Source organism: Coccidioides immitis, assembly GCF_000149335.2.
Source record: "Coccidioides immitis RS genomic scaffold supercont3.3, whole genome shotgun sequence".
Taxonomy (NCBI): Eukaryota; Fungi; Ascomycota; class Eurotiomycetes; order Onygenales; family Onygenaceae; genus Coccidioides; species Coccidioides immitis.
Window position 1 is genome coordinate 3,832,739 of NW_004504308.1, and position 20,838 is coordinate 3,853,576.

The window sequence follows — 20,838 nt, forward strand, 5'->3', positions numbered from 1 at the left end:
ACAGTTTCTTTGTTTGAAGATGCCTTGGCAAGCTGCATGTCTAACTCTAATAAGATTGCACAGTCAGTGGCTTGCTCAGATTTCTGTGATAAGATCGAGCAAACTTGATATGGGCACAGAGAGAGAAGTAAGAACCATAGAGACAAGCTGTGGTAATGATCTGCTGAAAAAGATGCTCATCTTCTGAGCATGATGGAGAAGTGCTGGCCCTGGTCAGAGATTGAGACCTGTTTCCCAGAGAGAACAGACTTGGCTCTGCACTAGCAGCAGTCACCACTTCAAAGGAACAAGAACGAGGCACTTTCAGCCAAGTCTACCGCGGGCACACCGGCTTCGGCGGTTGTGATATAATACATGTTGTACGCGACAAGATAACCTAATCCGGATAATGGGCGGCTGTTACTGACACGCCGTCGAGCCCGGATAGTTGGCGCATGGGGCGCCCACTGATGTAGCATGGAACGGCTCGGCCGGCCAAAGACTACACTTGTCTATTTAACCACACTAGATTCTATAGCGATTTTCTGGAGCGTCTAGTTTGCCAGTGTGCAAGAAAAGGTGCCCTGAAGGAAGGCCGTCAGCAGCCATGGTCGCAGATACAGTGACGGCTAAAATGCCAAACTCACCCAGAGTCCGTTATCCACCCAGGATGGAACCTGGCTCTCGCCACTAACCATTCTGATGTCACATTCTCGGTATCATACTCGGGACCGCCCTCTCCCTTAGCGTTCCGGTACTGGCGGCCAAACTTTTGCAGGTTGCCACGATGTACATCAATCCACCGCGGACAGATATAAACCTTTTCTTTCCTCTTTAACTGTGGAACAATCTGCCAATCCCTCACGCTGGTTTGTCCCTGTATGTTGGGCTCTACCGTGTCTTGTATCCGTGTTAAAACACGCCAACGGACGCACTTGTAGTAACATTTGTCCTCTAGCCATGAAATCAGCAGAGGGCATTGGAAGTACCTGGCCTCTTCAAGCAACCTCATGTATAAACTGTAGTTATGACCTTTCCGCTGACAGAATGCAAGCGGGAAAACGCCTCGACGAAGGTACTGAAGAACGTATTCAAATACACTGCCATCCGCATCAACGAAGATGGAGCCGTCCTCTTTGCTCACCGGCCATTTCCCAGAAAACAAGGTTGCGAAGTACCTGCTTCGCTCTACGAGCGATTCGATTGTAGTGTAGAATTGGCGATCACCCACTTGAAGGGTGATCCGCTCCGACTCGCCGACATCCGCCGAAGAAACCTGGCTTGGTGTGTCGGGCATCAGGGTGACTGCAGCTTGCGTACAGTATCAAACAAAGGGCGCTATAATTAATTCCCAACACCGTGAATCATCGAATAGTATGGCAATGTTCGCTAACAAATAAGTCAGAGCATAGAATAGGGGAATCTAGAGGAAAGGGAGTCAAGTCTACCATGAGACAATGCCCGCTCTTTGGTTCTGGGTTGTTCTCAGGACTCATGCAAAGAGCTTTAATCGCATCAACCAGTGAAGCCGGAAGAAACAAGAACAGGTGGCAGCAGAGGGCTCCAGTTGCCTTTAACTTGTTGATAATGTGGGCTGCCGATCGCCAGTCAGAAATTTGCTTCTCGCACAGATTACAGTACTAACTTAATGGTAGATGGGCCTCATACCAAGCTATGGAGACCCGTTTTCACGAACGATTTTTCGTCAGTTGAAGTTTTAGGCGCATCAAACAAAGTTGTGATTCCTTCTTTCGCATTGATGTCATAATTGTATGGAGTACAGAGTATTGTGAGCAGAAATTATTATTATTATTAGTTAATATGATACATCAGAGATGGTCAGAAAGTAACAATCTCAGGTAAACTGATATTAAGCTAATTATTTGATGATAAAAGAGAAATTGGTGTTGTGTGTCAAGTCTTGCCAAAATCATCTTGATACCAGCCTGACACTGCAACGGATGAAAGAGCTGATTCAAAGCTGGTGCACTTAGCCAGCTCACGATCATGGCGGTTGCTGCACGGCGCAAATCCTCAACGCATCGCAATTCCACCCATTTATCAACAACTAGCGCCGGGAACCAAATCGCTGACTTCGCGAGCCCACAGCTAATCAGCTTGGCGGTCTTGACCGCTGGCTCGAGCAAACACCGTGCTCGCCGTGCTGATTGGGCGAAACAAAGTTCTAGCGTGTGATCGCCATGCAGCAACCCTGGCCATTCACCTGCATTGCGCTCGCGACCACCCATGCCCGCTGCAGGCTGGTTCTTCAGCAACCTCGCTGATGCCAGAGTGCGATGTCCAATCACACTGGCCTGGTGCTTGTTCGGGATGGCGGTCTGGCGCTGTGATTCGCTGGACAGGGGGTGCAGTTCTAACCGCCCGGATGAATGCAAAACGAGGGCCTCTGTCCATGGCCGTCCCCGCTCATCACTGCCTCTTTTCCCAAGGGGCCCCTTAGTGGGCGTCGCACTCTTCACGCTGTTTGCCCTCAAGCCCGGGCTGGCCTCGACAAGGCCGCTCGCTGTGCTTCTTAATGCGGGAGTGGGACAATGCGATCATGAACCGGCGCACCTAGCCTGAGATCCTCCCTTCCTCCAATCAGATGGGCCCTGTCCTTTTCTCATGACAGCCTGCGGTTCGGACGTCAAGCACATCTCTCTCCAATTTGTCAATCCGTTGCCGCCGACCTCTTATTGTCTTCTTGTGAACTTGGTTCACCCTCTCCCCCCTCTTCCCGGCGCATGCAGGATATCTTTGTTCTGTTCGGACCTTTTTACCCGAGCGTTTCCCCAGCTTCTTCTGTCTTCTCATTTCATAGTTACGTGAGCCGGCCTCGCAGTTATCAGGCGGTCTTCACCTGCTTTCTTACTTTCTGGAGTCTCCCTCAGGCATATTGACCTGATCATCGCGGATCGAGCGCCTAGCCAAACTTCTCACCCCAAGAAAGCCTGTCTCCTTCTCAGCGGTTAACAAAAGTTGTCTTCCTGACTTGCAAATACAGTGAGTGAGTGGCGCTTCCCTACTTTCCTGCTAAAGGGTGTCATGGAAATCCCTACCAGAGGATTCCCTGCGTCTTTCCCAGTATGAATCTCCTTTTGATTCGAATGGGCCTAACCTCTGACTTCTTTAGTTCATTGTTGCTCTTTTATGATTCTGGGAGCTGGTTCTCTTGGAAAGCAAGCGGCGCTAGAACTACCTGCCAGCCAGCAAAGCCAACAACTCCTCTGCAAAGATATACCCTTCTTGCCATGTCGAACTCACATCTCGGCGGCGACGTTTCCGAGGATTCGTTTGAACCGGTATCACCAATTGATATCGTCCAGCCAAAGCGGAAGTCCGTCGGGTTCGGTCCCGCAAAGACTATAGACATCCAAGACACGCATTCGTCTCGGGGAACCCCAAGCCCGCCAAGTTTAAACTCTCCGCGCACACCTAGGTTTACTGAAGCTACTTCTGTGGATTCTCCCGTCGGGTCATCATCTCGATCACCATTTGCGGACCCACCAACTAGGGGGGAATCAAGCTCCGAGCCCAACGTCTCTGACCTGGGATTTGGTTACGTCGCTGACAACAGGCCTTCCAACCATGCTTCCGGCCCTGGTGCAGGCCTCCGGTCCAATCCTCCAAATTCTCCTCTAAAAAGCGCTCTAAAGACCCCGGGAACACCGGGTCGTCTGGTAAATCCGCTTAGTCCCACTTTCAAGGAGGAACAGATTTTAGAGTACCATGAAAAGGAAACGGAAGAGGAGAATGCCAAAGATATTGTATGTTGTCACCCTTCTGATCCCCTGGACGCATAACTATACAGCCTTCTTGGAACCCGGTTGCTAATTAACCGACCAGAAAGTAAAAACCCGAGTCAGAATAGCAAAATTCCTGCTTCGTGGTGTCAACTTTTCGTGCAGCTTGATTATTCTAGCATTGTTAGCCCACAGTTTCGTCATCTTCAACTCCACAAGGAATCTTGCGTCCAGGAACAGCTTTACGCCCTGGGCCCCGAATACGAACCCTTGGCCTCAGATTGTTATCCTCGTTATCGCGTCTATTTCTCTCTTCTTATGTGTAGGAGTTTTTATAGCCTACTGTCGCGGTGGCCATCGTCGAGCTGAAAAGATAGGCGTATATTATACTGTATTTGGAGCCTGCTTTTTCGCCTTTACCATCGTTATGTGGGTTGTGGCCGCAGCCATCCTGCAGAATAGCAAGCAAAGCGGCAATGACAAGGATTTGTGGGGTTGGGCCTGTAAAGAGAATCTTCGAAGTGAACTTTATTCGGATATTGTTGACTATGCACTTGTGTGTCGCCTACAGGTATGTTGCACATTCGTTTAATCGAGATTTGGCTACTTTCAAAACTGACACCAAACTAGGATTGGGTACTGGTATGCATTGTCATTGAAGTTGTCGTTGACACGATTACCGTTGCGATCTATGCGGTTGTCTTCTATCGTTTCTGGACCAAACATAAGCTACGAAAGTCTATGTATGCGCGAGACAAGGCTCGGTCTGACCTCTACCTTGCAAATCTTCGCTCTCAGACAGCTCCAAACACACCGGGCTATCCTCTCAGTCCTGGCTCAATGCACTTCCCCAAAGCCACAATCGACGCTTACTCTGCGGCGGAAAACGGAGAGCAATGTAAACCTCAGTTCGCAACCCAATTCACGCCTACTTCAAATCAACCGTTCCAGCTCCAACCTCCTCCAATCCGTGTGCAGGCGCCTACGCGTGAGAGTTCCCCAACTGATGGCGAACCCCCGACGTCCCCCGGACTCGTCCAGATCGTGAATCAGCATGTGGGCCCCGCACCGGGAGAAAAACAATATGGTTCTGTACCAATTCCGGAATCATATTCGAGCCCCATTAACAGTCCAACTTTCGTGCCCCAGTCCTCAACGCAGCAGATCCAAAGAGGCCAAGAAAATGACGAACACAGACCGGGGACTGCCATGACGGCAGAACACGCTGTACAGTCTCGAAGCCAATAGTTATGTTCATTGATTAAGATACCAGAACCCCGCTTTCATGATATCCCCATTGATTCCTTGATTGCGTCGAGCAAAGACAAACATTCGTTTCCGCTTGGACGATTAGAAGCTTTTCGGCACATCTGTGACACTGACCTACTTTTCCCTAATTTTACTTTTGGCTAGGCTTTCCCCCCAGTTATATACCAATTCTATCTATTGTACTTAATTTCTTACAATTTCTTTCATATTTTGTGGCTCATAGTTGTTGATGTATGTTAATGATATGCGAAATGCCAGAAGACAAAGTCTTAAAACCAGTAAAGCTTGTAATATTGTAATGGCAATGCAATAGGTTTGGCTAGCCTTTCACAATTGAATCTGATTTTTGTTTACGCTCTTACATGTTACGGATATGCACCATGACCTTTTTAAAGGAATTACAGACCACACCACAGCCCAACAGCTTAGGAGATAGAAGTATCCATTGATTGACAAGTTATATACCTTGAACCAAAAACAAGTATATTATTACCTGGCAGAGTGACATATGCAACACCATCCTCAATGGACACTCCGAACAACCAAAGTTTACAAGAAGAAACGGCAGTGAGCCATCCCAACCCACCCTACACCTCCACCGAACCAATGAACATAAAAAAAGAAATGTGGGCGCGCCTCTCCATAACAGGGTAAACGCACCCATGCTATCTTCCGGGCGGTATTATACCTCGCCCTCAATCACCGCACCTGCGTCTTTGCTGACAAAAATCTCTTCCAACCTCCCGTCCCAATTTCCTTCAAATCCACCTTTATTTTCAAGGACCAATCCTTTTTCATTCGCCAAATGGAGCAAGCAGATGAAGCAATATGACGTGCTGATATCACGCATAGCTTGCTCAGGATAAGATCCTTTTAAGCCATTCATAATATCTGTAAAACGTAGGTTTTCGTTTAGCTCACTTGTTGCTTGGGAACTAGACTGATCCGCGGATCCAGGATTGAGATCAGCAGCTGGAGTACTTGGCTCCGGTATGGGTTTCGAAGGAGCTGCTGTGACCGCAGCTGAAGGAGAAGCTGAACTAAATGATGAGGATGCAATCAACCGATCCCCCATGCCTTTCCACATCACTTCTTTCAACCGCCGTACATCAACTTTCTTCGCCACGCGAGCATAAGCAACATAGTCCGGACGGACACGCCGACCGCCTTGTGTCACTAGCTGGGAGCCAAATCCTCCACCTAAGACGGTACCAGGAGTAGTCACGCTGTTGAGCAGGGCACTTATGCCCGAAAGACCTCCAGTCCCACCTACAGAGGCCCCTTGGGGAGCGTTTGGATCCATAGGAGGCGAGAACGCTTCCCTGGCATCCGCAAACGGTAGAGTGTCATCGTCGTCGTCCCCTCCCATAGGTAATCCGTGAGGGAAGGCTAGTCCGTCATCATCGGCAAAGAAATCAGCATCGTATGTGCCGGTAGGGCCGGCACCTTCGTCCGTGTTGGCTTGATCCATTCCCGGCTTTTGCGTTGCCCAGAATGCCTCGTCAATTTCACCGTTGTTTGGCGAGGAGAAGCCATTTTGGGGGCGGTTATTATTTTGCCGGGATCTATTTCTCGCATGGAAACCCATTCTTGCCTTTGGCTTCAAGAACAATCGTAGCAAATTTCGAGAGTTGAAATGCTTGTCGTCCGGTAAAAGATTCCGTCCTTTGGTTTTCCACTGCGACTTTGGTAAGGAGATCACAGAATTGGAACTTGTTTGAGTGTAGATCATTTCTGCAACAGCAGGATCGAGAGGCAACGAAAAATTGATTTCAAACGGCTCCTTTTCTTTCCGTTGCCGTGGAGCCGAATTTGAATTTGACGCCGCTGTCTCCTTTATTCTTCGAATCTTCCAGTGTTCCGGACCGGCCCAATCCTTTCGCAAAGCGTTGTCAAAATAGCTTAGAATATTTTCATGATCTCGATTCGCAGGCTGATGCGATAGCGAAATTTTATAGGGATCGTCTTCTGTATAATCGAGAACGCCACCTAACGTATCATTATTATCCCCATCACCGGCATCCACACGGTGAACCTGTAGCATCGGTTCGAGTGCAGCTTCCCTTGCCCAAGCTTCACCACCCTCGCCAAATCCAGCGTCTTCACCAATATCAAAGCCCGAAACGGTCCCATCGTCATCGTCAAACCCAATGGCAATGTCATCATCCAGCATTATACCGGATGCTTCTCTTAGGCCTTGTTCTGGCTGCGGGTTGTCTTGGCGCCAATCCTCTGGAGCGCGCAGGAATGGGATGTCCAGTGTTGCGCTTTCATCTCCGAAATCGAGGTTTTTCAGTGACGGGCAGATATCCTGCTCGGCGAGGATATCCAGGTCTGGGAAGAATTTATTTGCCAATGGACCCAAATCAATCTCGACAATTTCGTCCATGGAATTGGCCGTTTGAAGCCTCGGTGTCGGGGATTTTGACCCTTCTGGTTCTGTGGTCTGTTCTCGGTCTTCTCCGGCAGCGGCAGCATCATCAACATCGTCGCTACTATCAAACACAATCCTCCCACGGCTATCAATTGAAAGGTGATTCAAAAGCAATCCTTTGGCGCCCCCTTCATCGAAGTCCGCAGAGGCCTTTTTAAACAGAGGATCCACTGCAAATTCTAGTTCAAACTTCTTTAACTGTATAGAAGCAAAGGATGGAGCCAAGGTGGCCTCATGCGATCGGGCAACCTAGGAAACACGTTAGAGGTCGCTTCGGTGCTGGGGCTCGGACGTATGCTGTTTTTACCTTCTTTCGTGTTTTCCTTCTAACACCGTCTTCACCTGTCTCTTCCTCTTCTTCCTCTCCGTCTTCATCAATGGCTTCTTCATTTTGATGTCTTCTTTTGTTGGTGTTATTCGATTCCGCTAAACCGCTCAACAATTTGCCGGTTTCGGTCGCAACACTATCGACTCGACTGGTATAAATTTTAACGCAGCCGTCAAGGGTGCAACTAGCTTTCTGAAAATTCACACCATCTCCTTCTTTCAAAAGAGACATATCATGGAAGTAATCGATCAAGGCAAAATTCCACGAATTCGTAGCGTTGATCTTGTTATCTGTGGCCATCTTCATCCATTCTTCAAAATTGGCGAGGATTGGTACACGCTTCATGGGGGTCACCGCTCTCCCAAGGGCATCAACATCGCTTTCTCGTCCGCGCATCGAAGCGCGAGGCGTACGGGGACTGGCAGAGGCTCCTTCGTAATTCATCCTTCGTGGAGGCATGGGGGTTTTGACGGCAGCTTTGATTTGATTCATCTGCATATCATGCAGTGCCTGGCGGGACTGGAGGCGGGCAACCTTTTCACCCGCATCATCGTTTAGTGGGATTCTGGATAAGATGGCTCGGGTTAGCGAATGTGTCATATCCGATATCTGCGGCAGATATTTTGCCTTCTTTCCCGGGCTCAAGGTTGCGCTTTCCTTCCCTTACGAAGGACACACGGCCACCTAGGAAACTTACTTTACATACTTCATGGTGGTAGATTTATGAGGTGTGGTATCGTGCCTGGAGCTGCCACGACGGCCATGCTGGCTCTTTGTGGGTGGGTTGACGACTCGAGGCATAGTGGGATGGGATGCACGGATTTCGGCGGATCTCGAGCAGTTAACTGTCAGAATGATATGGATTCAAGTAGGATAAATTAACAGCCCTGTCCATAGAGCGCTACAACATGCCGAGTAAAGCATGCAAACTGCCCAAGTCCTGTCGTCGTCGGTGGATGCGCTTTGTTGTTGTTGGTCGTCGCGGCGTTCCAGACTGAGTATCAGCAAAACATACGGCCGGCGAAAAACACCGTCTGCGCGTTTCGTTCAAAACTTTCCATACGGGGTACGGCGTAATGTAACTCCGGAACGCCCCTGTTTCCACCTAGCTAATTACATATTACAGTATTACCCCGGACAGTCATGTGTAATGCGAGCCACAGAACCTCTCTCTCTGTCTGGAAAGAACTGCACCGCCCCACCCGTCCGAGGTCGGGAGTGGCTTAGCCGCCAAGATCATTCAGGCAGAACTCAATGCAGCCCGGTGATTGGCTGAGCTAAGCACCGTTGCGCTGTTGTTGATGATCTCAAACAGGGCAAACAGATGCAACGTCGCCTCCAGCAAACGTCAGACAGGCCAGCATGAAGGGGTGCAAGTGGCCGTTGATCTGAATTGTTTTTGCATCAAAACCCACTTGATCTCTCGTTGCAGCCATGGGATGAACTTGGACTTGGCCTTTTGAAACCGTCTCTTAAATTCTGTTTCTCGCGCAGAGCGTTTTTCCCCCCCCCACACCAGGATGCAGCCAGAATGGAGGGCCCTTGGAATTCCGCGTCCATTGCACCCCCGAGAACCCGACGCCGACATTCTGCCCGCCCTTTCTACCTTGTGTTGACGGTGCTCCTAGTCCTCGCCACTGCAACCCTCTTCGTACCTTCTTCGATCAATGCAGGTGGTTCTGCAAAACTATCAAAAATACAGAGAAGATGGGAACTAGAGCCTGCAGCATTGGTGAACGATGAACATGATGTATGGCATGAATCGAGTTGTGGATACTATTCAAGAGCCAGGCTAACCTAAATTTCGATAGAGGTGTCGCCTCGTTCACAAGGCCCAGGACAAATGTGCGTTCGTCCTCGCGAACTGTGACGACCACGAAGTCGGGCTCCTGTCCTATCTCCAGCTATATTACTGCAGACTCCCGCAGACGAAACCCTTGGCATTCGTTATCATAGCTCTATGGCTGTCCCTTCTTTTTAGTACCATTGGGATTGCCGCCAGTGATTTCCTTTGCGTGAACCTCAGTACCATAGCAAGTATCCTCGGAATGAGCGAGAGCTTGACTGGCGTGACTTTTCTGGCCTTTGGGAATGGCAGTCCTGACGTTTTTTCCACCTTCGCGGCTATGAGCTCGAACAGCGGCAGCTTGGCTATCGGTGAATTGATCGGAGCCGCTGGCTTCATTTCAGCCGTTGTGGCGGGCTCGATGGCTTTGGTAAGACCCTTTAGAGTGGCGCGACGGAGTTTCGTCCGTGACATCGCATTCTTCACATGTGCGGCCACGGTCAGTTTGGTATTCATAGCGGATGGCAAGCTCTATATATGGGAATGTGTCCTGATGATCGGTTTTTACATCTTCTATGTGGTGACCGTTGTGACGTGGCATTGGTATCTGGGTCGTCAAAGACAGAAACGTGAAAGAGACTTAATGGCCAGGGCGCACTTCCATATACCTCAGAATCAGGAATTGGATATTCAAGAAGTGCCAGAAGACGAAGACGCCCCTATGGCGGCAGCGCAACGCTCACTTCTTGGGCCGTCTGAAGAAGATTTTAATGCATTGGAGAGATCCGAAGTTCCACGCTGGAAGGTCGAAGATGAGGATGATGACGAGACGCGAGATCGATGCCTTGCGGAATTGCAGGGAAACATGCGCGTTAGCAGGGCTCCTGCTGGACAGAGAGGAGCCGCAATGGGCCCGATCCGTCCAAGCTTAGTCGGCGCATTGGAATTTAGATCCGTTCTCTCCTCTCTTCGCCGGTCGCAGAGTTTTCAGTCGGGTCGGATTCGCTTGCAAAGGTACTCTGACGATCCTGGTTATCCGCAGACTCTCCCTGACACCTTAAATCCTCCAACGCCATATGTCCACGGTCGAGCACGAGCTGTCTCGGCGAACCCTCCCGTCCGGGTTCATTTACATGGTACCCAGCAAGGCGGAACCGCGTCGGAAAGAGCTTCACCTATCGCATCGCGCCGACCAGGTTATCACTCCCCCACATCTGCAGGCCGAGATCATCTGCTTTTCGCATCACCTACCTCATCAGGATACCCCTCAAGATCTGAAAGCCCACTACCGGGAGAGCGAAGTGAGACACCCAATTTCCTGGCCCCCCCGGGAGGGCTCTTTCGGCCTCCGAATTATCACAGTGAAAGGGGAGACGCACACGGCAGGGAGAGTCCTATTCCAGCGTCCCCACTCTCTCCGCATGCAAACCCACCAAATATGACTTCAACAAGTGGCGCCTGGTCTACAGGCTCTCACAGCCCTACCGTTTCATTTCCGCCATACCAAGACGACGATGCTGCTTCGGATCGTTCTCGAATCCCTAGCGTTAGGTTGTCTCTAGAAAGGCGGTCTGCTGGATCGGTGTGTACGTCAGAACAGTATATTCACAGCCATCACGAAGAAAGACCGTTGGCATGGTGGCCATATCGTTATATGCCTCCACCTTATCTCCTAATGTCTACGCTGTTCCCAACTCTGGTTGGCTGGAGAGAAAAGTCAATCTGGGAACAGTTCCTGGGAATCACTGCCGCTCCCAGCGTATTTTTTTTGACAATTACATTGCCAGTTGTTGAACTTCCAGAAGCGGAATCGGAAGACGAATTCATACCTGTGCTCGCCTCGCCGTTATTATTACCGAGCGAGAATCCTAGGATAGAGAGCCCAGACTTGTATCCTATCGATTCCATCGAGGGTGATACTGAAACTCGCCTCGATCCGCCTATGTTAAATGGCCCGCAAAGCGATGATAACGACTCCGAAGACCGACGACCAATGCTTCTTCTGCAGGTACATTCATGTCATCGACAAGACTCCGAAGCCCCCGTTTTGCCTGCTCAACTGGAAGAGGGCCCTTCAGTTCCCAAGCCATGGAATCGCTGGCTTCTTACTCTCCAACTCATCACCTCACCTTTCTTCATCACGTTGACTGCCTGGGTTAACCTTGACTCAGATATGAACGGACGAAACCTGCTTATACCTGGGCTTGTCTCCCTGCTCGTATCCGCCCTCCTCCTTACCTTCCTAATATTCACAACTACACCCACAACGAAGCAACTTCCTACTCGTGCTCGCCCATTTGTAGCCTTTCTCGGCTTCTTGGTATCCATCGCTTGGATTTCCACTCTCGCGACGGAGGTCGTGAATGTGTTGAAATCCATTGGTGTTATTCTCAGCATCAGCGACTCTTTGCTCGGACTTACTGTCTTTGCTGTCGGGAACTCCCTTGGCGACCTTGTCGCCGATGTCACTGTCGCTAGATTGGGATACCCTGTGATGGCCCTCAGCGCATGCTTCGGAGGACCTATGCTCAATATCCTTATTGGCATCGGTGTTGGTGGGTTATATATGACCCTCAGCCCGAATCAACCGTCAAGCACTTTCTCACCTACTCCTTCCGGCTTGAATGCACTCATAGCACGAACTATATCAGCCTCTCGGGAGCCATATCGTATCTCTGTTTCGAAGAGTTTACTCGTCAGTGGCGCGATGCTGTTGGCTACGCTTCTGGGCCTGCTCATCGTTGTACCGCTTAATGGCTGGAGGATGGACCGGAAAATCGGACTAGGCTTGGTGATGCTGTGGTGTGTCAGTACACTCTCTAATGTAATTGTTGAGATATTTTCATGACTCGCGCTCCTTTGGTTTAATTCTTTGGTATATACATGTATTCAGAAATTGAGACCGATCCGGAACAAGACCATGCAAGCGTCCTAATCCGTAAACCAGAAGTTCCAACATCCCGAAAATACAATAATATGTAGAGGCGCAAGATAGCCAAATATGGAAAAAGAAACAAAGATACTATGCCTTCTGACTAAACATAATACACAATTCAACCTCAAACTCGAGCAAAGTTCCACTTATTTAAGCTTGTATATAGCTACAATACCCTCCCTGCCGTAGCTACGCCGCTCCTATCCTTCGTTACAACCTTTCTTAGACCTTTTCCAGCTTTAATATCCGCAAGCAAAGCACCACGCCCGGCTTCTCGTCCCGGAGGACCTGGCGCAGGACCTGGTGGGGCGGGAGGTGGTGGGCCCGGTGGCGGAGGCGGGGCTCCGCCTGGAGGGGGTGGAGCATCGCCAGGGGGTGGCGGTGGCGGAGGCGGAGGTGCGCCCGCGGATGCTTCCATGCCTGGCATTGGCGGTGGGGGTGGCGGCGGAATAGATGGAGGTGTATAGAATCCTGCGTCATCAGGAGCCGCGGGAGACATATCAGCGATTTCGCGTTCAGCTTCAATTTCAGGAGAATCGTCGGCTTCTGGTGCCGGCGGCGGAGGTGGAGGTGTTACTACGGCGTTTTGCACCGGTGATTGTGCTTTGGACTCCGTCTTCTCGTCCATAGCGCTTAACGGTCGCGGAGGAGCCATCGTTCCAAAGAGGATGCTTGCCAGTTGCTTAGCACTACCACCCGCAACGCGATCGTCATCTTCATCTGATTCATTTTCTGATTCCGCAGCAGACCAGTCATCTTCTTCGGGGCGGACGCGGGATTTACGTTCAAGTGGTCCCGGCACTGTTGCATCTGTTGTGAAAGCAGATTTGGAGGTGCTTTCCTGCTGCGCTAGGCGATGGAAGGGGTTAGTCGATTGCATTTCATGAGTGGGTTGGGCTGCAGAAGGTGCACTCTGTTGACTAAGTTGACGGAAATAGGGATTCCTAGACTCGGTCTCTGGTGGTAACGTTTGCTTCACCGGTTCGGGGGTCTCCACGGGGCTGGGAAGTGTAGGCGACGGTTCTCGTGCCACATCCTGGTCAGGTTCCTGTATCGCCGGAACTGGGAGGGCAGCGGTCGGGGGCGATGGCTGGGGGAATGGCGCTGGCAAAACCTGGCTCTGAGTAGGGGTGCTGGTCTGAGGGGTAATTTCAATTGGGCCCTCGTCATCTGACGAAGATTCTTCTTCGCCCATGTTCTCGAGCTGGCGTTGAAGTTCTCGTTCTCTGGCCTGGGCGGCTTCAAGTTCCGCACGTTGCGCCGCAAGCCGAGCCTCTTTTTCTTTAGCTTCCTTCTCGGCCTGCTGCTTACGGCGTTTCTCCTCTTGCTTTTTGATCTTGCCCTGTCGGACTTGTTCCTCCAGAGCTCGAAGTCGAGCTTGAGCGGCCTCTTTCTCACGTGCAAGCTCTTCTTCCTGCCGCTTAGCTTCATCCCTATCAAGCCGAGTTAGCATGGATATGAGATATTTCTGGCTGTGTAATTAATTTAACTTACTCGAGTTGTTTACGCTCTGCCTCCTGGGCTTCCTGTTCCTGTTTAAGAGCTCTTTCTTTCTCCTCTTGCTCTGCTCTCGCCTTGCTAGCAACAACAGAATCTTCCGCTTTCTTAGCTTCGACGCTTTCAGTGACATCAGTTCTAACCTTTCGTGACGGAGGTGGTGGCGGTTTCTTAGATGAGGGTTTGGGCGGAGGTGATGTCACCGGGGACTTTTCCTGAGCCAGTCGCTTCTGTCTCTCCGCTTCACGTTTCGCATCTTCTTCTTCGGCACGTCGGCGTCGCTCTTCCTTTTCCCGCTTTTCTCGTTCCTGGCGCTCCGGGAATGATTCACTAGCATCAGAACTAGGTCTCAAACCCGCAGCAGCCATCCGTTCGGCAATGCGCTTCTGTGCACGCTCTCGTGCAGATGCAACCCGCTCTTCATGAGACAAGCCTGCGAATGAAGGTGATGCCGACGCGGATCGAAGAGGAGATGTTCTTCTCCGGCCATCGTCATTCACCGGACTTCGATTACGAGCTTGAGGCTGCAAATAAGAAGAATTATCGGCCCTCATCGCGCGTTCCCTATAAATAGTCAGGCAAAAAAAAGAAAACTTTACCTCGAAAAGACACAAAGTGTTAGCAAAAAGGTTACGTACTCTTCTTTGCGAACCTTGGCTGTTCTACGATTCCGTTGAAGGTCAAAGATCAAGTCTCTAATCTGATCTTCAACGCCAAGCGCTTCCTCCCAGCGTCGCCTTTCATGATCACGCGTGGAGTTCTCATCCTGATCTCTCAGGCTATCCTCAAGGCTCTGGGAGAACTCCTTCACACTTTCTTCGACGTCTCGAGTCATAGCATCGTGCCGCTCCCGTTCAGCTGCAACGGTCGCCTTTTCTTCTTCGAGTCGTCGCGCGGCAGATCCGTCGTCGGCCTGTGGGGCTGGTCGACCCGCGAGCTCGGCGGCTCTAGCCTGCATTCTTGCGCGCGCGCGAGCTTTAATGCGATCTGCTTCTGTAACCGCGCCACCGGGACCTGTGCCAATGATCTCCATGGCTGCACCTGGGTGTAATTTTGCATCTTTCAATCGGAAAAGCTCTAACTTGCTGTCGGCGATTGAGCGCTCCAGTTTCCGAACATTGGACGCCAATTCTGGTAATTGATCCTGGAATGCTTGGAGTTGGCGCCTCAAAGCACGTCGTTCTGCACCTGAGTCAGCATTCCGGAAGGCAGCCTTCAGATCCGTGTCGATGTCATCCTGAACACGTCTAATGCGTTCCATGAGGGATTCTGCTTCCTTTCTATCACGTCGATTGAGCACCTCGTCCTCTTCCGCGCGGTTTTCGTCTCTAAAATCCGTTGCATCTAGCATGATCTGTGTCTCACGGATCTTCTTCTTTAGTTGCTCGACAGACAGATCATTGTCAACCTTTTCCGCGGGAGTAGACGAGGGCGAAGGAGATGGAGTACCCCCAGCTCGGCGACGTGCACTTGACTTGTATGCTACTACGTCATCGTCATTATTCTTAAAAACAGTTGCATCCTTTCTCCCAAGTCCTGGGGACGCGGACCCGGTGCGAAAAGAGTGGGTCTTAAGGTAACTGACGCCGGTTTTCTGTGGTTGAAAGAATGCACCTGAAACCTTGCGCTGCTCCGCATCCTGAGACAGCATAGACTTTACAGCGCCAATTGAATCGTCAAGGTTGCGTGTCGATGGAGGAATTAACTCAGGAGGTAGGCGATTGGGAATGGGGTATCCATTTAGCTTTCTGTAAATCAAATGCATAGCGACGGCAAACTCGTCCATATTCAGACGACCTCTATTATGGGGATCGGAGAGTGTCCATATACGCTCAAGATCTTGCCGGTCTAGGCCACTCTGTCCCATGATTTCGATGGCCACATCTCCGCCAATGAAGCCCTTATTAAGCCCATCCCACGCCCGGAATAACTGGTCATAAATCTTCTTTTCATCTTTTGTGACAGCCCACGGAATAGTGGCGTTGCCGGCAAGGCCCGCAGTAGTATATCCTCCTTCCCTGCTAGGCTGAGGCATCAACCTCTGCTTCAATGCTTCAATATTTGGTAAACCGGTGGCTGGTGCATTGACAAAGCCCCATTGACCCGGTATCCCTGTCGGTTGCGCGGCTAAGGGAGGAGCGCCGGTCTGCGAGGGCGACAAACTGGAACCAAATCCTGCGGGCATTGGTGGCATGGGGGGCCGTGGACCGGTGTACCCAGTCGCCTGAGGATTAGGCTGGAGCCCAGTTGCCTGTGGTCTAAGGGAAGCATTTTGTCCAGGAAACCCCGTGGGTTGCGGGGCCACAATTGAGGGCGGCTGAAACCCGGTTGCCTGGTTATAGAAGCCCGTGGGTTGAGCTGTTAGCTGGGACAGAAGCTGTGAATTCGAAGGCTGCTGCGGCTGCGGCTGTTGGGGGGCTGGTGGTGCGGACGTATTTTGCATCAAGGGTTGATCAAAATTAGGAACATTTGTTTTCGGAGCGACGGGCGGATTGTCGTCCGGGACAGCGAAGGAAATGATATCGACCATGCTAGAAACCTCATTCTTAACTCGGTCCGGAAGGGAAGGGGGAAGTTCACGGCCAGTCAACCGCAAATTGCACAGGTACATAGCCAATGCAAATTCTGGGAAAAGAAGATGGCCCGATTTTGTGGTGTCGGATAGAACCCAGATCTTTGATAGCTCGCTTCCAGGCAACTTGGAGCGCAAGAGGAGGTCCCTGGCTGTTTCTCCGTCCATTGACTGAGAATCCCCAACTGCCGACTTAAAAAGCTGCTCAAACTTAGCTTGATCCTGAGCTGTAATGAAAGAAAGTCGCTGAGTCGGGATCTTTGAAGGCGCATGGTGAGGGTTGACGCCCGTTGTTGGGCTGGATATGGTCTGGAAGGAGTTTGCGATCTGTGAAGATGTCTGGCCGGGAAGACGGGCAGGCAATGAAGGCGCCGGTGTGGACTGCTGTTGCATTGTTTGTGACTGTTGTTGCTGTGGTTGGAAAGGTTGATTCTGCGGAGGATAGCCTGTCATCTGCGGAGGCTGGGCCTGGAAGGACGACTGCTGGAATGGCCCTCTAGAAAAATTTCCAGTGGGCTGGGGCTGCATCGGCTGCATCTGCCCGCCAGCGAATCCCGTCGGTTGGGGCATAAAGCCGGTTGGCTGCTGCTGTTGTTGAAAGCCGGTATACTGCTGTTGCGGCTGGCCATATTGCTGTTGGCCAGGGCGGGCGGCATTGGGGTTAAGAAAAGAATTCGATGAGGAATACATGGCGATTAATGAAACATCGAAAAGGCAAAAGGAAATTCAACAAAAAAGAAAAGAAAAAAAAAAGAAAAAGAAACAAAGAGCAGGATGTACGAGGGCGTGGATGTGCCTTGCAGACGAAGACGACGACGACGCGGCGGCTGCTGGACCTTGAAAGCAGGCGAAGTTGGGTTTCGAGCATCGATAGGGGGGCATAGAGGGGCTAATCCCAGCTAGGCAAAGCGCGGCGTCGTCAATGGCGCGTAATGTAACGTGGCGTATCAACTAACGTATCGTACAGTGGTAACGTAATGTAACTTTTGTCTGCGGCGGAATCGGGAGCGGAAGCCAACTACATACGGAGCATCATCGGTCGCGACCCAGGACGAGGACAACAGTGCCAGAATCCATTTGACTAGTCTAGTTGGGTCTGATGCAGTCTTCAAACGGGCGTCTCAAACACACCCTTTCCACATGTGGAGCTCCAAAGAGTTGTTGCAGCGTAAACTAGCAGTACTAGATATATGAAAAACAACCATCCTTCGTTTTTCGTATTTCGGTCTGGATTATGTTTACATGATGTTTTTTTAAGTAGACTGGCAGCGAACTGGTGTACTGTTGGCAACCTAAGCCCGGAGCTCAACCATCTCAACGCCATCCCACGGCCGCAGAAGAAAAAACCCATCAGAACGCCGTCCCATCTGTGCTTGACTTCGCCTAAATCATCTCACACGCATAGGTAGCCCTCGTAACAAGAACTTTAAGCTCCGTTCTGGGCATTCTGCTGTTGTGATTCGGTGCTGACCATCTTTCTCAACTCGAACTCTTTGGTAAATTCACGGCTGAGGGTTCCAAGGTCCTTGACAAGCTCATGGCAGGCCGTGAGGACGGCATCCTTTGGAGTAATGGCACCGTCGGTCTGAACACGGAGGATGAACTTGTGGACGAGGGGATGGGGGACCTGCAAGATCATCCTCATTAACACATGAGACTTCACACGCGAAGGGGGGGGGAGGGGGGAGGGGGGAGGCAAACGCATCATACCTTGTATCCAGCAAACTGGACATGCTGGCTTTTGAGAAGCTGAGCCCGAATCAAGTTTCCAAGAGTATGGTCTTCCTTATTGAACGTGAAGATCGCGGTGGATGGGACGCCTAGCTAGAAAATCAGTCCTGGTTGCGCGTTTTCAATAAGAAATGTAACGGACTTACGGGTGTCAGTCTCCATCTCGACTTTCTTCTCTCCCGGCCCGAGGACGAAAGACTCAAATCTAGATATCAAGACAGAGGTTTTCTTTTAGCGTTTGGATATCCAAGCGCGTTTCAATCAAATAAAACTTTCAAATGGATAAAATAACTTCAAAACAAAACTGTTTTTTCAAGGAATGTGATCACTTCGGCATGGGTTTGTAGAGTGGTATAGCAGTGAGAGCAGAACATAACAGAAGAAAAGGGAAGAGCCTAACGGATTGACCATGTCTTTTGCAGGGCGAACTTTGGTCTTGCATGGGTTGTGACGGTAACTTGCGCCTGAATGGTCGAAAAACTGGCGGACAAAGGGGCGGTCATCGTCGGCCGGCCCTGTGGAGCGCTGGCCTGACTGAGAGCCGCGAGAAAGGCGAGGCATATTGATTTAGGATGATATATTTTTTTAAAAAGGAAGGGGAAAGGGGGGGGGGGGGGGAAGAGTTCAAGGTGATGGATATCATGCACAAAAGCAGGGTGGCTGTGATGATAATTTTGCAGAGCAACAAGGCAGAAAGATGCCAGAGATAATAAACAGTGAGTTGCGTGCAACCACATGACAGCGGGGAACAAGCCAGGCGGGCAAGTCTGGATGTTTAGAAAAGCTCGGCATGCGCATGGGGCTTTAAGGAACCTGCCCTTCTCTCTGTTCTAAATGCCCGCACATCCATTTCCAACTCCCAGGGCCAGAGTGAAGGAGAGCAAAAGAGATAGAAAGAAAATAAAGCTCCATCTTACCTATCAGGGGCATTCATTTTGAGAAATATAAATGGAACCCAATAACCAAAATCAAAACAAGAAAAGGTACTTGTCCTCGAAAGGTGAACAAGCTGGATTGAGTGTGTTGATACAAAAAGGGAAGCAGACGAGATCTGGCAGCGTAGAAGTCGTCTATTCACCGAAAATTCCCGGAGGACATGAAAGGGGAAAGCAATGCGGTGTGCAGAGGCTGGAGCCCTGGACACTCTACGAAGAGCAGGAAAAGTATGATGAGTTCACGATGATATACGTATTTTTCGTATTCCAAGACGCAATGCTCTCAGACTTTAGGGATGGGGTATCAGAGGAAAGATATCAGATCCGACAGAGATAGAATATAGGGGACGATGGGTGCAGCGCGCAGCACTGCTTGATATGCTTGGATACAACTCCGGGGAGGAAAGGCTCTTCAAGCGTGATATCAAAACTTCGATCCTCCCTTTTCCGCACCTCAGAGGCGGTTTTCTTTTTGCCGCACGACGCAGAGACAAAGCAACAAAAGGCCGGCGGGCGCTAATTATGTAATATTGCTTATGTAAATTATACTAACGTAATCCACAAGCGAGCGAAATCCGCAAGCGAGCGAAAGATATTTTTTCAACTTCCTCAACCATCCACTTCAACACGTCAGAATGCCACCAATTCGCAATAAAAATGCAAGATCTCTATAGAAATAGAGGGCAGGATTGAACTTGCTATTTCTACACTTAAAAAGCAAGAAATTAGCTCAATTACTGAAGCTGCATGGCTATTTAATGTGCCTTATACTACCCTATATCATCAAACAAAAGAAAGACATGCACAAATCAGTCTACACACAAATTCAACCAAATTGACTGAGCCTGAAGAGAATCAGCTAGTTCAATGGATCTTAGACCTAGCTAAACAAGGAATCTCCCCCCAACCAGCATTTGTTGAGAATATGGCCAACCATCTTCTTGCCATGCAAGATCCTACCTCTCCTCCCCCCCATGTTGGCCAGAACTAGATGTCAAATCTGATTAAACACCATACAGAGCTCAAATGCTGCTATTCCAGATACTATAATCACAAGAAAGCAAAATGTGAGGATAGAAAGATTATTCAGGCTTGGTTTAAGACTCTGGGGGATATAATTTGTGAGGATCGTACGTGTGGATCGGCGTGACAATGAATCTATAGGAGGAATTGTATGTAGAAAAGAGTACGCGAGGTAAAAGGTCTGGTATTGGCAGCTATGTACGACTTCTAGACAAGATTGCCACTGGCTCCCAACAAGGGGTTCGCGCAGTGGCGGCCTTTTATGTGTGCTCGCGAGCACGTGACTTAGTGCCTCGCGAGGACACATGTACTCCCAACAGCTCGCGAGCCCAGGCCCTGGGCCCTCGCGGGTGTTGTTTGTCCGTGTAAGGGGTTCGCGGGCGAATCCTTACATAATTGCTGAGCATGGAATCCCAATGGAAGATATCTACAACTTTGATGAGACTGGATTTGCAATGGGCCTTTGCACAACTACCAAGATTATTACTAGTGCTGAGCACTATGGCTGAGCAAAGCTTCTACAGCCTGGAAATCAAGAATAGGTCACAGTAATTGAATCAGTCAATGCCTCAGGCTAGGCCTTGCCCCTGTACATCATTCTTAAGG

The 20,838-nt window shown here is 50.2% G+C and overlaps 7 protein-coding genes across 8 annotated transcripts; 2 read left to right on the top strand and 5 right to left on the bottom strand.

Annotated features, from left to right (window-relative positions):
- Positions 1 to 15: 15 nt before the first annotated feature.
- On the bottom strand, positions 16 to 1,751 carry CIMG_07496 (uncharacterized protein). Its single transcript, XM_001240332.2, has 4 exons — positions 1,648 to 1,751; positions 1,428 to 1,573; positions 627 to 1,368; positions 16 to 563 (listed from the first exon to the last, which is right to left on the bottom strand). The coding sequence occupies exons 3-4, from the start codon at positions 1,274 to 1,276 to the stop codon at positions 512 to 514; spliced, it is 702 nt and encodes a 233-aa protein (XP_001240333.1). The 5' UTR covers positions 1,277 to 1,368; positions 1,428 to 1,573; positions 1,648 to 1,751; the 3' UTR covers positions 16 to 511.
- A 296-nt stretch (positions 1,752 to 2,047) lies between these two features.
- On the bottom strand, positions 2,048 to 2,793 carry CIMG_13330 (uncharacterized protein; the record flags this gene model as incomplete). Its single annotated transcript, XM_004445139.1, has 3 exons — positions 2,048 to 2,088; positions 2,204 to 2,503; positions 2,670 to 2,793. 3 exons carry the CDS (start codon positions 2,791 to 2,793, stop codon positions 2,048 to 2,050), a joined length of 465 nt encoding a protein of 154 aa, XP_004445196.1.
- On the top strand, positions 2,475 to 5,274 carry CIMG_07495 (uncharacterized protein). The gene is made up of 4 exons (XM_001240331.2): positions 2,475 to 2,986; positions 3,113 to 3,746; positions 3,826 to 4,293; positions 4,353 to 5,274. The coding sequence occupies exons 2-4, from the start codon at positions 3,231 to 3,233 to the stop codon at positions 4,968 to 4,970; spliced, it is 1,602 nt and encodes a 533-aa protein (XP_001240332.1). The 5' UTR covers positions 2,475 to 2,986; positions 3,113 to 3,230; the 3' UTR covers positions 4,971 to 5,274.
- A 144-nt stretch (positions 5,275 to 5,418) lies between these two features.
- Positions 5,419 to 8,699, bottom strand: CIMG_07494 (condensin complex component cnd2). Its single transcript, XM_001240330.2, has 3 exons — positions 8,460 to 8,699; positions 7,733 to 8,318; positions 5,419 to 7,674 (listed from the first exon to the last, which is right to left on the bottom strand). Exons 1-3 carry the CDS (start codon positions 8,552 to 8,554, stop codon positions 5,674 to 5,676), a joined length of 2,682 nt encoding a protein of 893 aa, XP_001240331.2. The 5' UTR covers positions 8,555 to 8,699; the 3' UTR covers positions 5,419 to 5,673.
- Positions 8,700 to 9,104: 405 nt separating this feature from the next.
- On the top strand, positions 9,105 to 12,482 carry CIMG_07493 (sodium/calcium exchanger protein). The gene is made up of 3 exons (XM_001240329.2): positions 9,105 to 9,503; positions 9,565 to 12,094; positions 12,176 to 12,482. Exons 1-3 carry the CDS (start codon positions 9,285 to 9,287, stop codon positions 12,385 to 12,387), a joined length of 2,961 nt encoding a protein of 986 aa, XP_001240330.2. The 5' UTR covers positions 9,105 to 9,284; the 3' UTR covers positions 12,388 to 12,482.
- CIMG_07492 lies at positions 12,383 to 17,252 on the bottom strand. 2 transcript variants are annotated; one of them, XM_004445141.1, is made up of 4 exons: positions 14,610 to 17,252; positions 13,969 to 14,535; positions 13,052 to 13,907; positions 12,383 to 12,945 (listed from the first exon to the last, which is right to left on the bottom strand). In XM_004445141.1, exons 1-4 carry the CDS (start codon positions 17,231 to 17,233, stop codon positions 12,697 to 12,699), a joined length of 4,296 nt encoding a protein of 1,431 aa, XP_004445198.1. In that variant the 5' UTR covers positions 17,234 to 17,252; the 3' UTR covers positions 12,383 to 12,696. The 2 variants fall into 2 exon arrangements, with proteins under 2 accessions (XP_004445198.1, XP_004445197.1); XM_004445140.1 differs by having other exon boundaries at positions 12,383 to 13,907.
- Positions 17,253 to 17,731: 479 nt separating this feature from the next.
- On the bottom strand, positions 17,732 to 19,658 carry CIMG_07491 (DNA-directed RNA polymerase II). Its single transcript, XM_001240327.2, has 4 exons — positions 19,192 to 19,658; positions 18,421 to 18,479; positions 18,254 to 18,363; positions 17,732 to 18,170 (listed from the first exon to the last, which is right to left on the bottom strand). The coding sequence occupies exons 1-4, from the start codon at positions 19,206 to 19,208 to the stop codon at positions 17,970 to 17,972; spliced, it is 387 nt and encodes a 128-aa protein (XP_001240328.1). The 5' UTR covers positions 19,209 to 19,658; the 3' UTR covers positions 17,732 to 17,969.
- Positions 19,659 to 20,838: the final 1,180 nt, after the last annotated feature.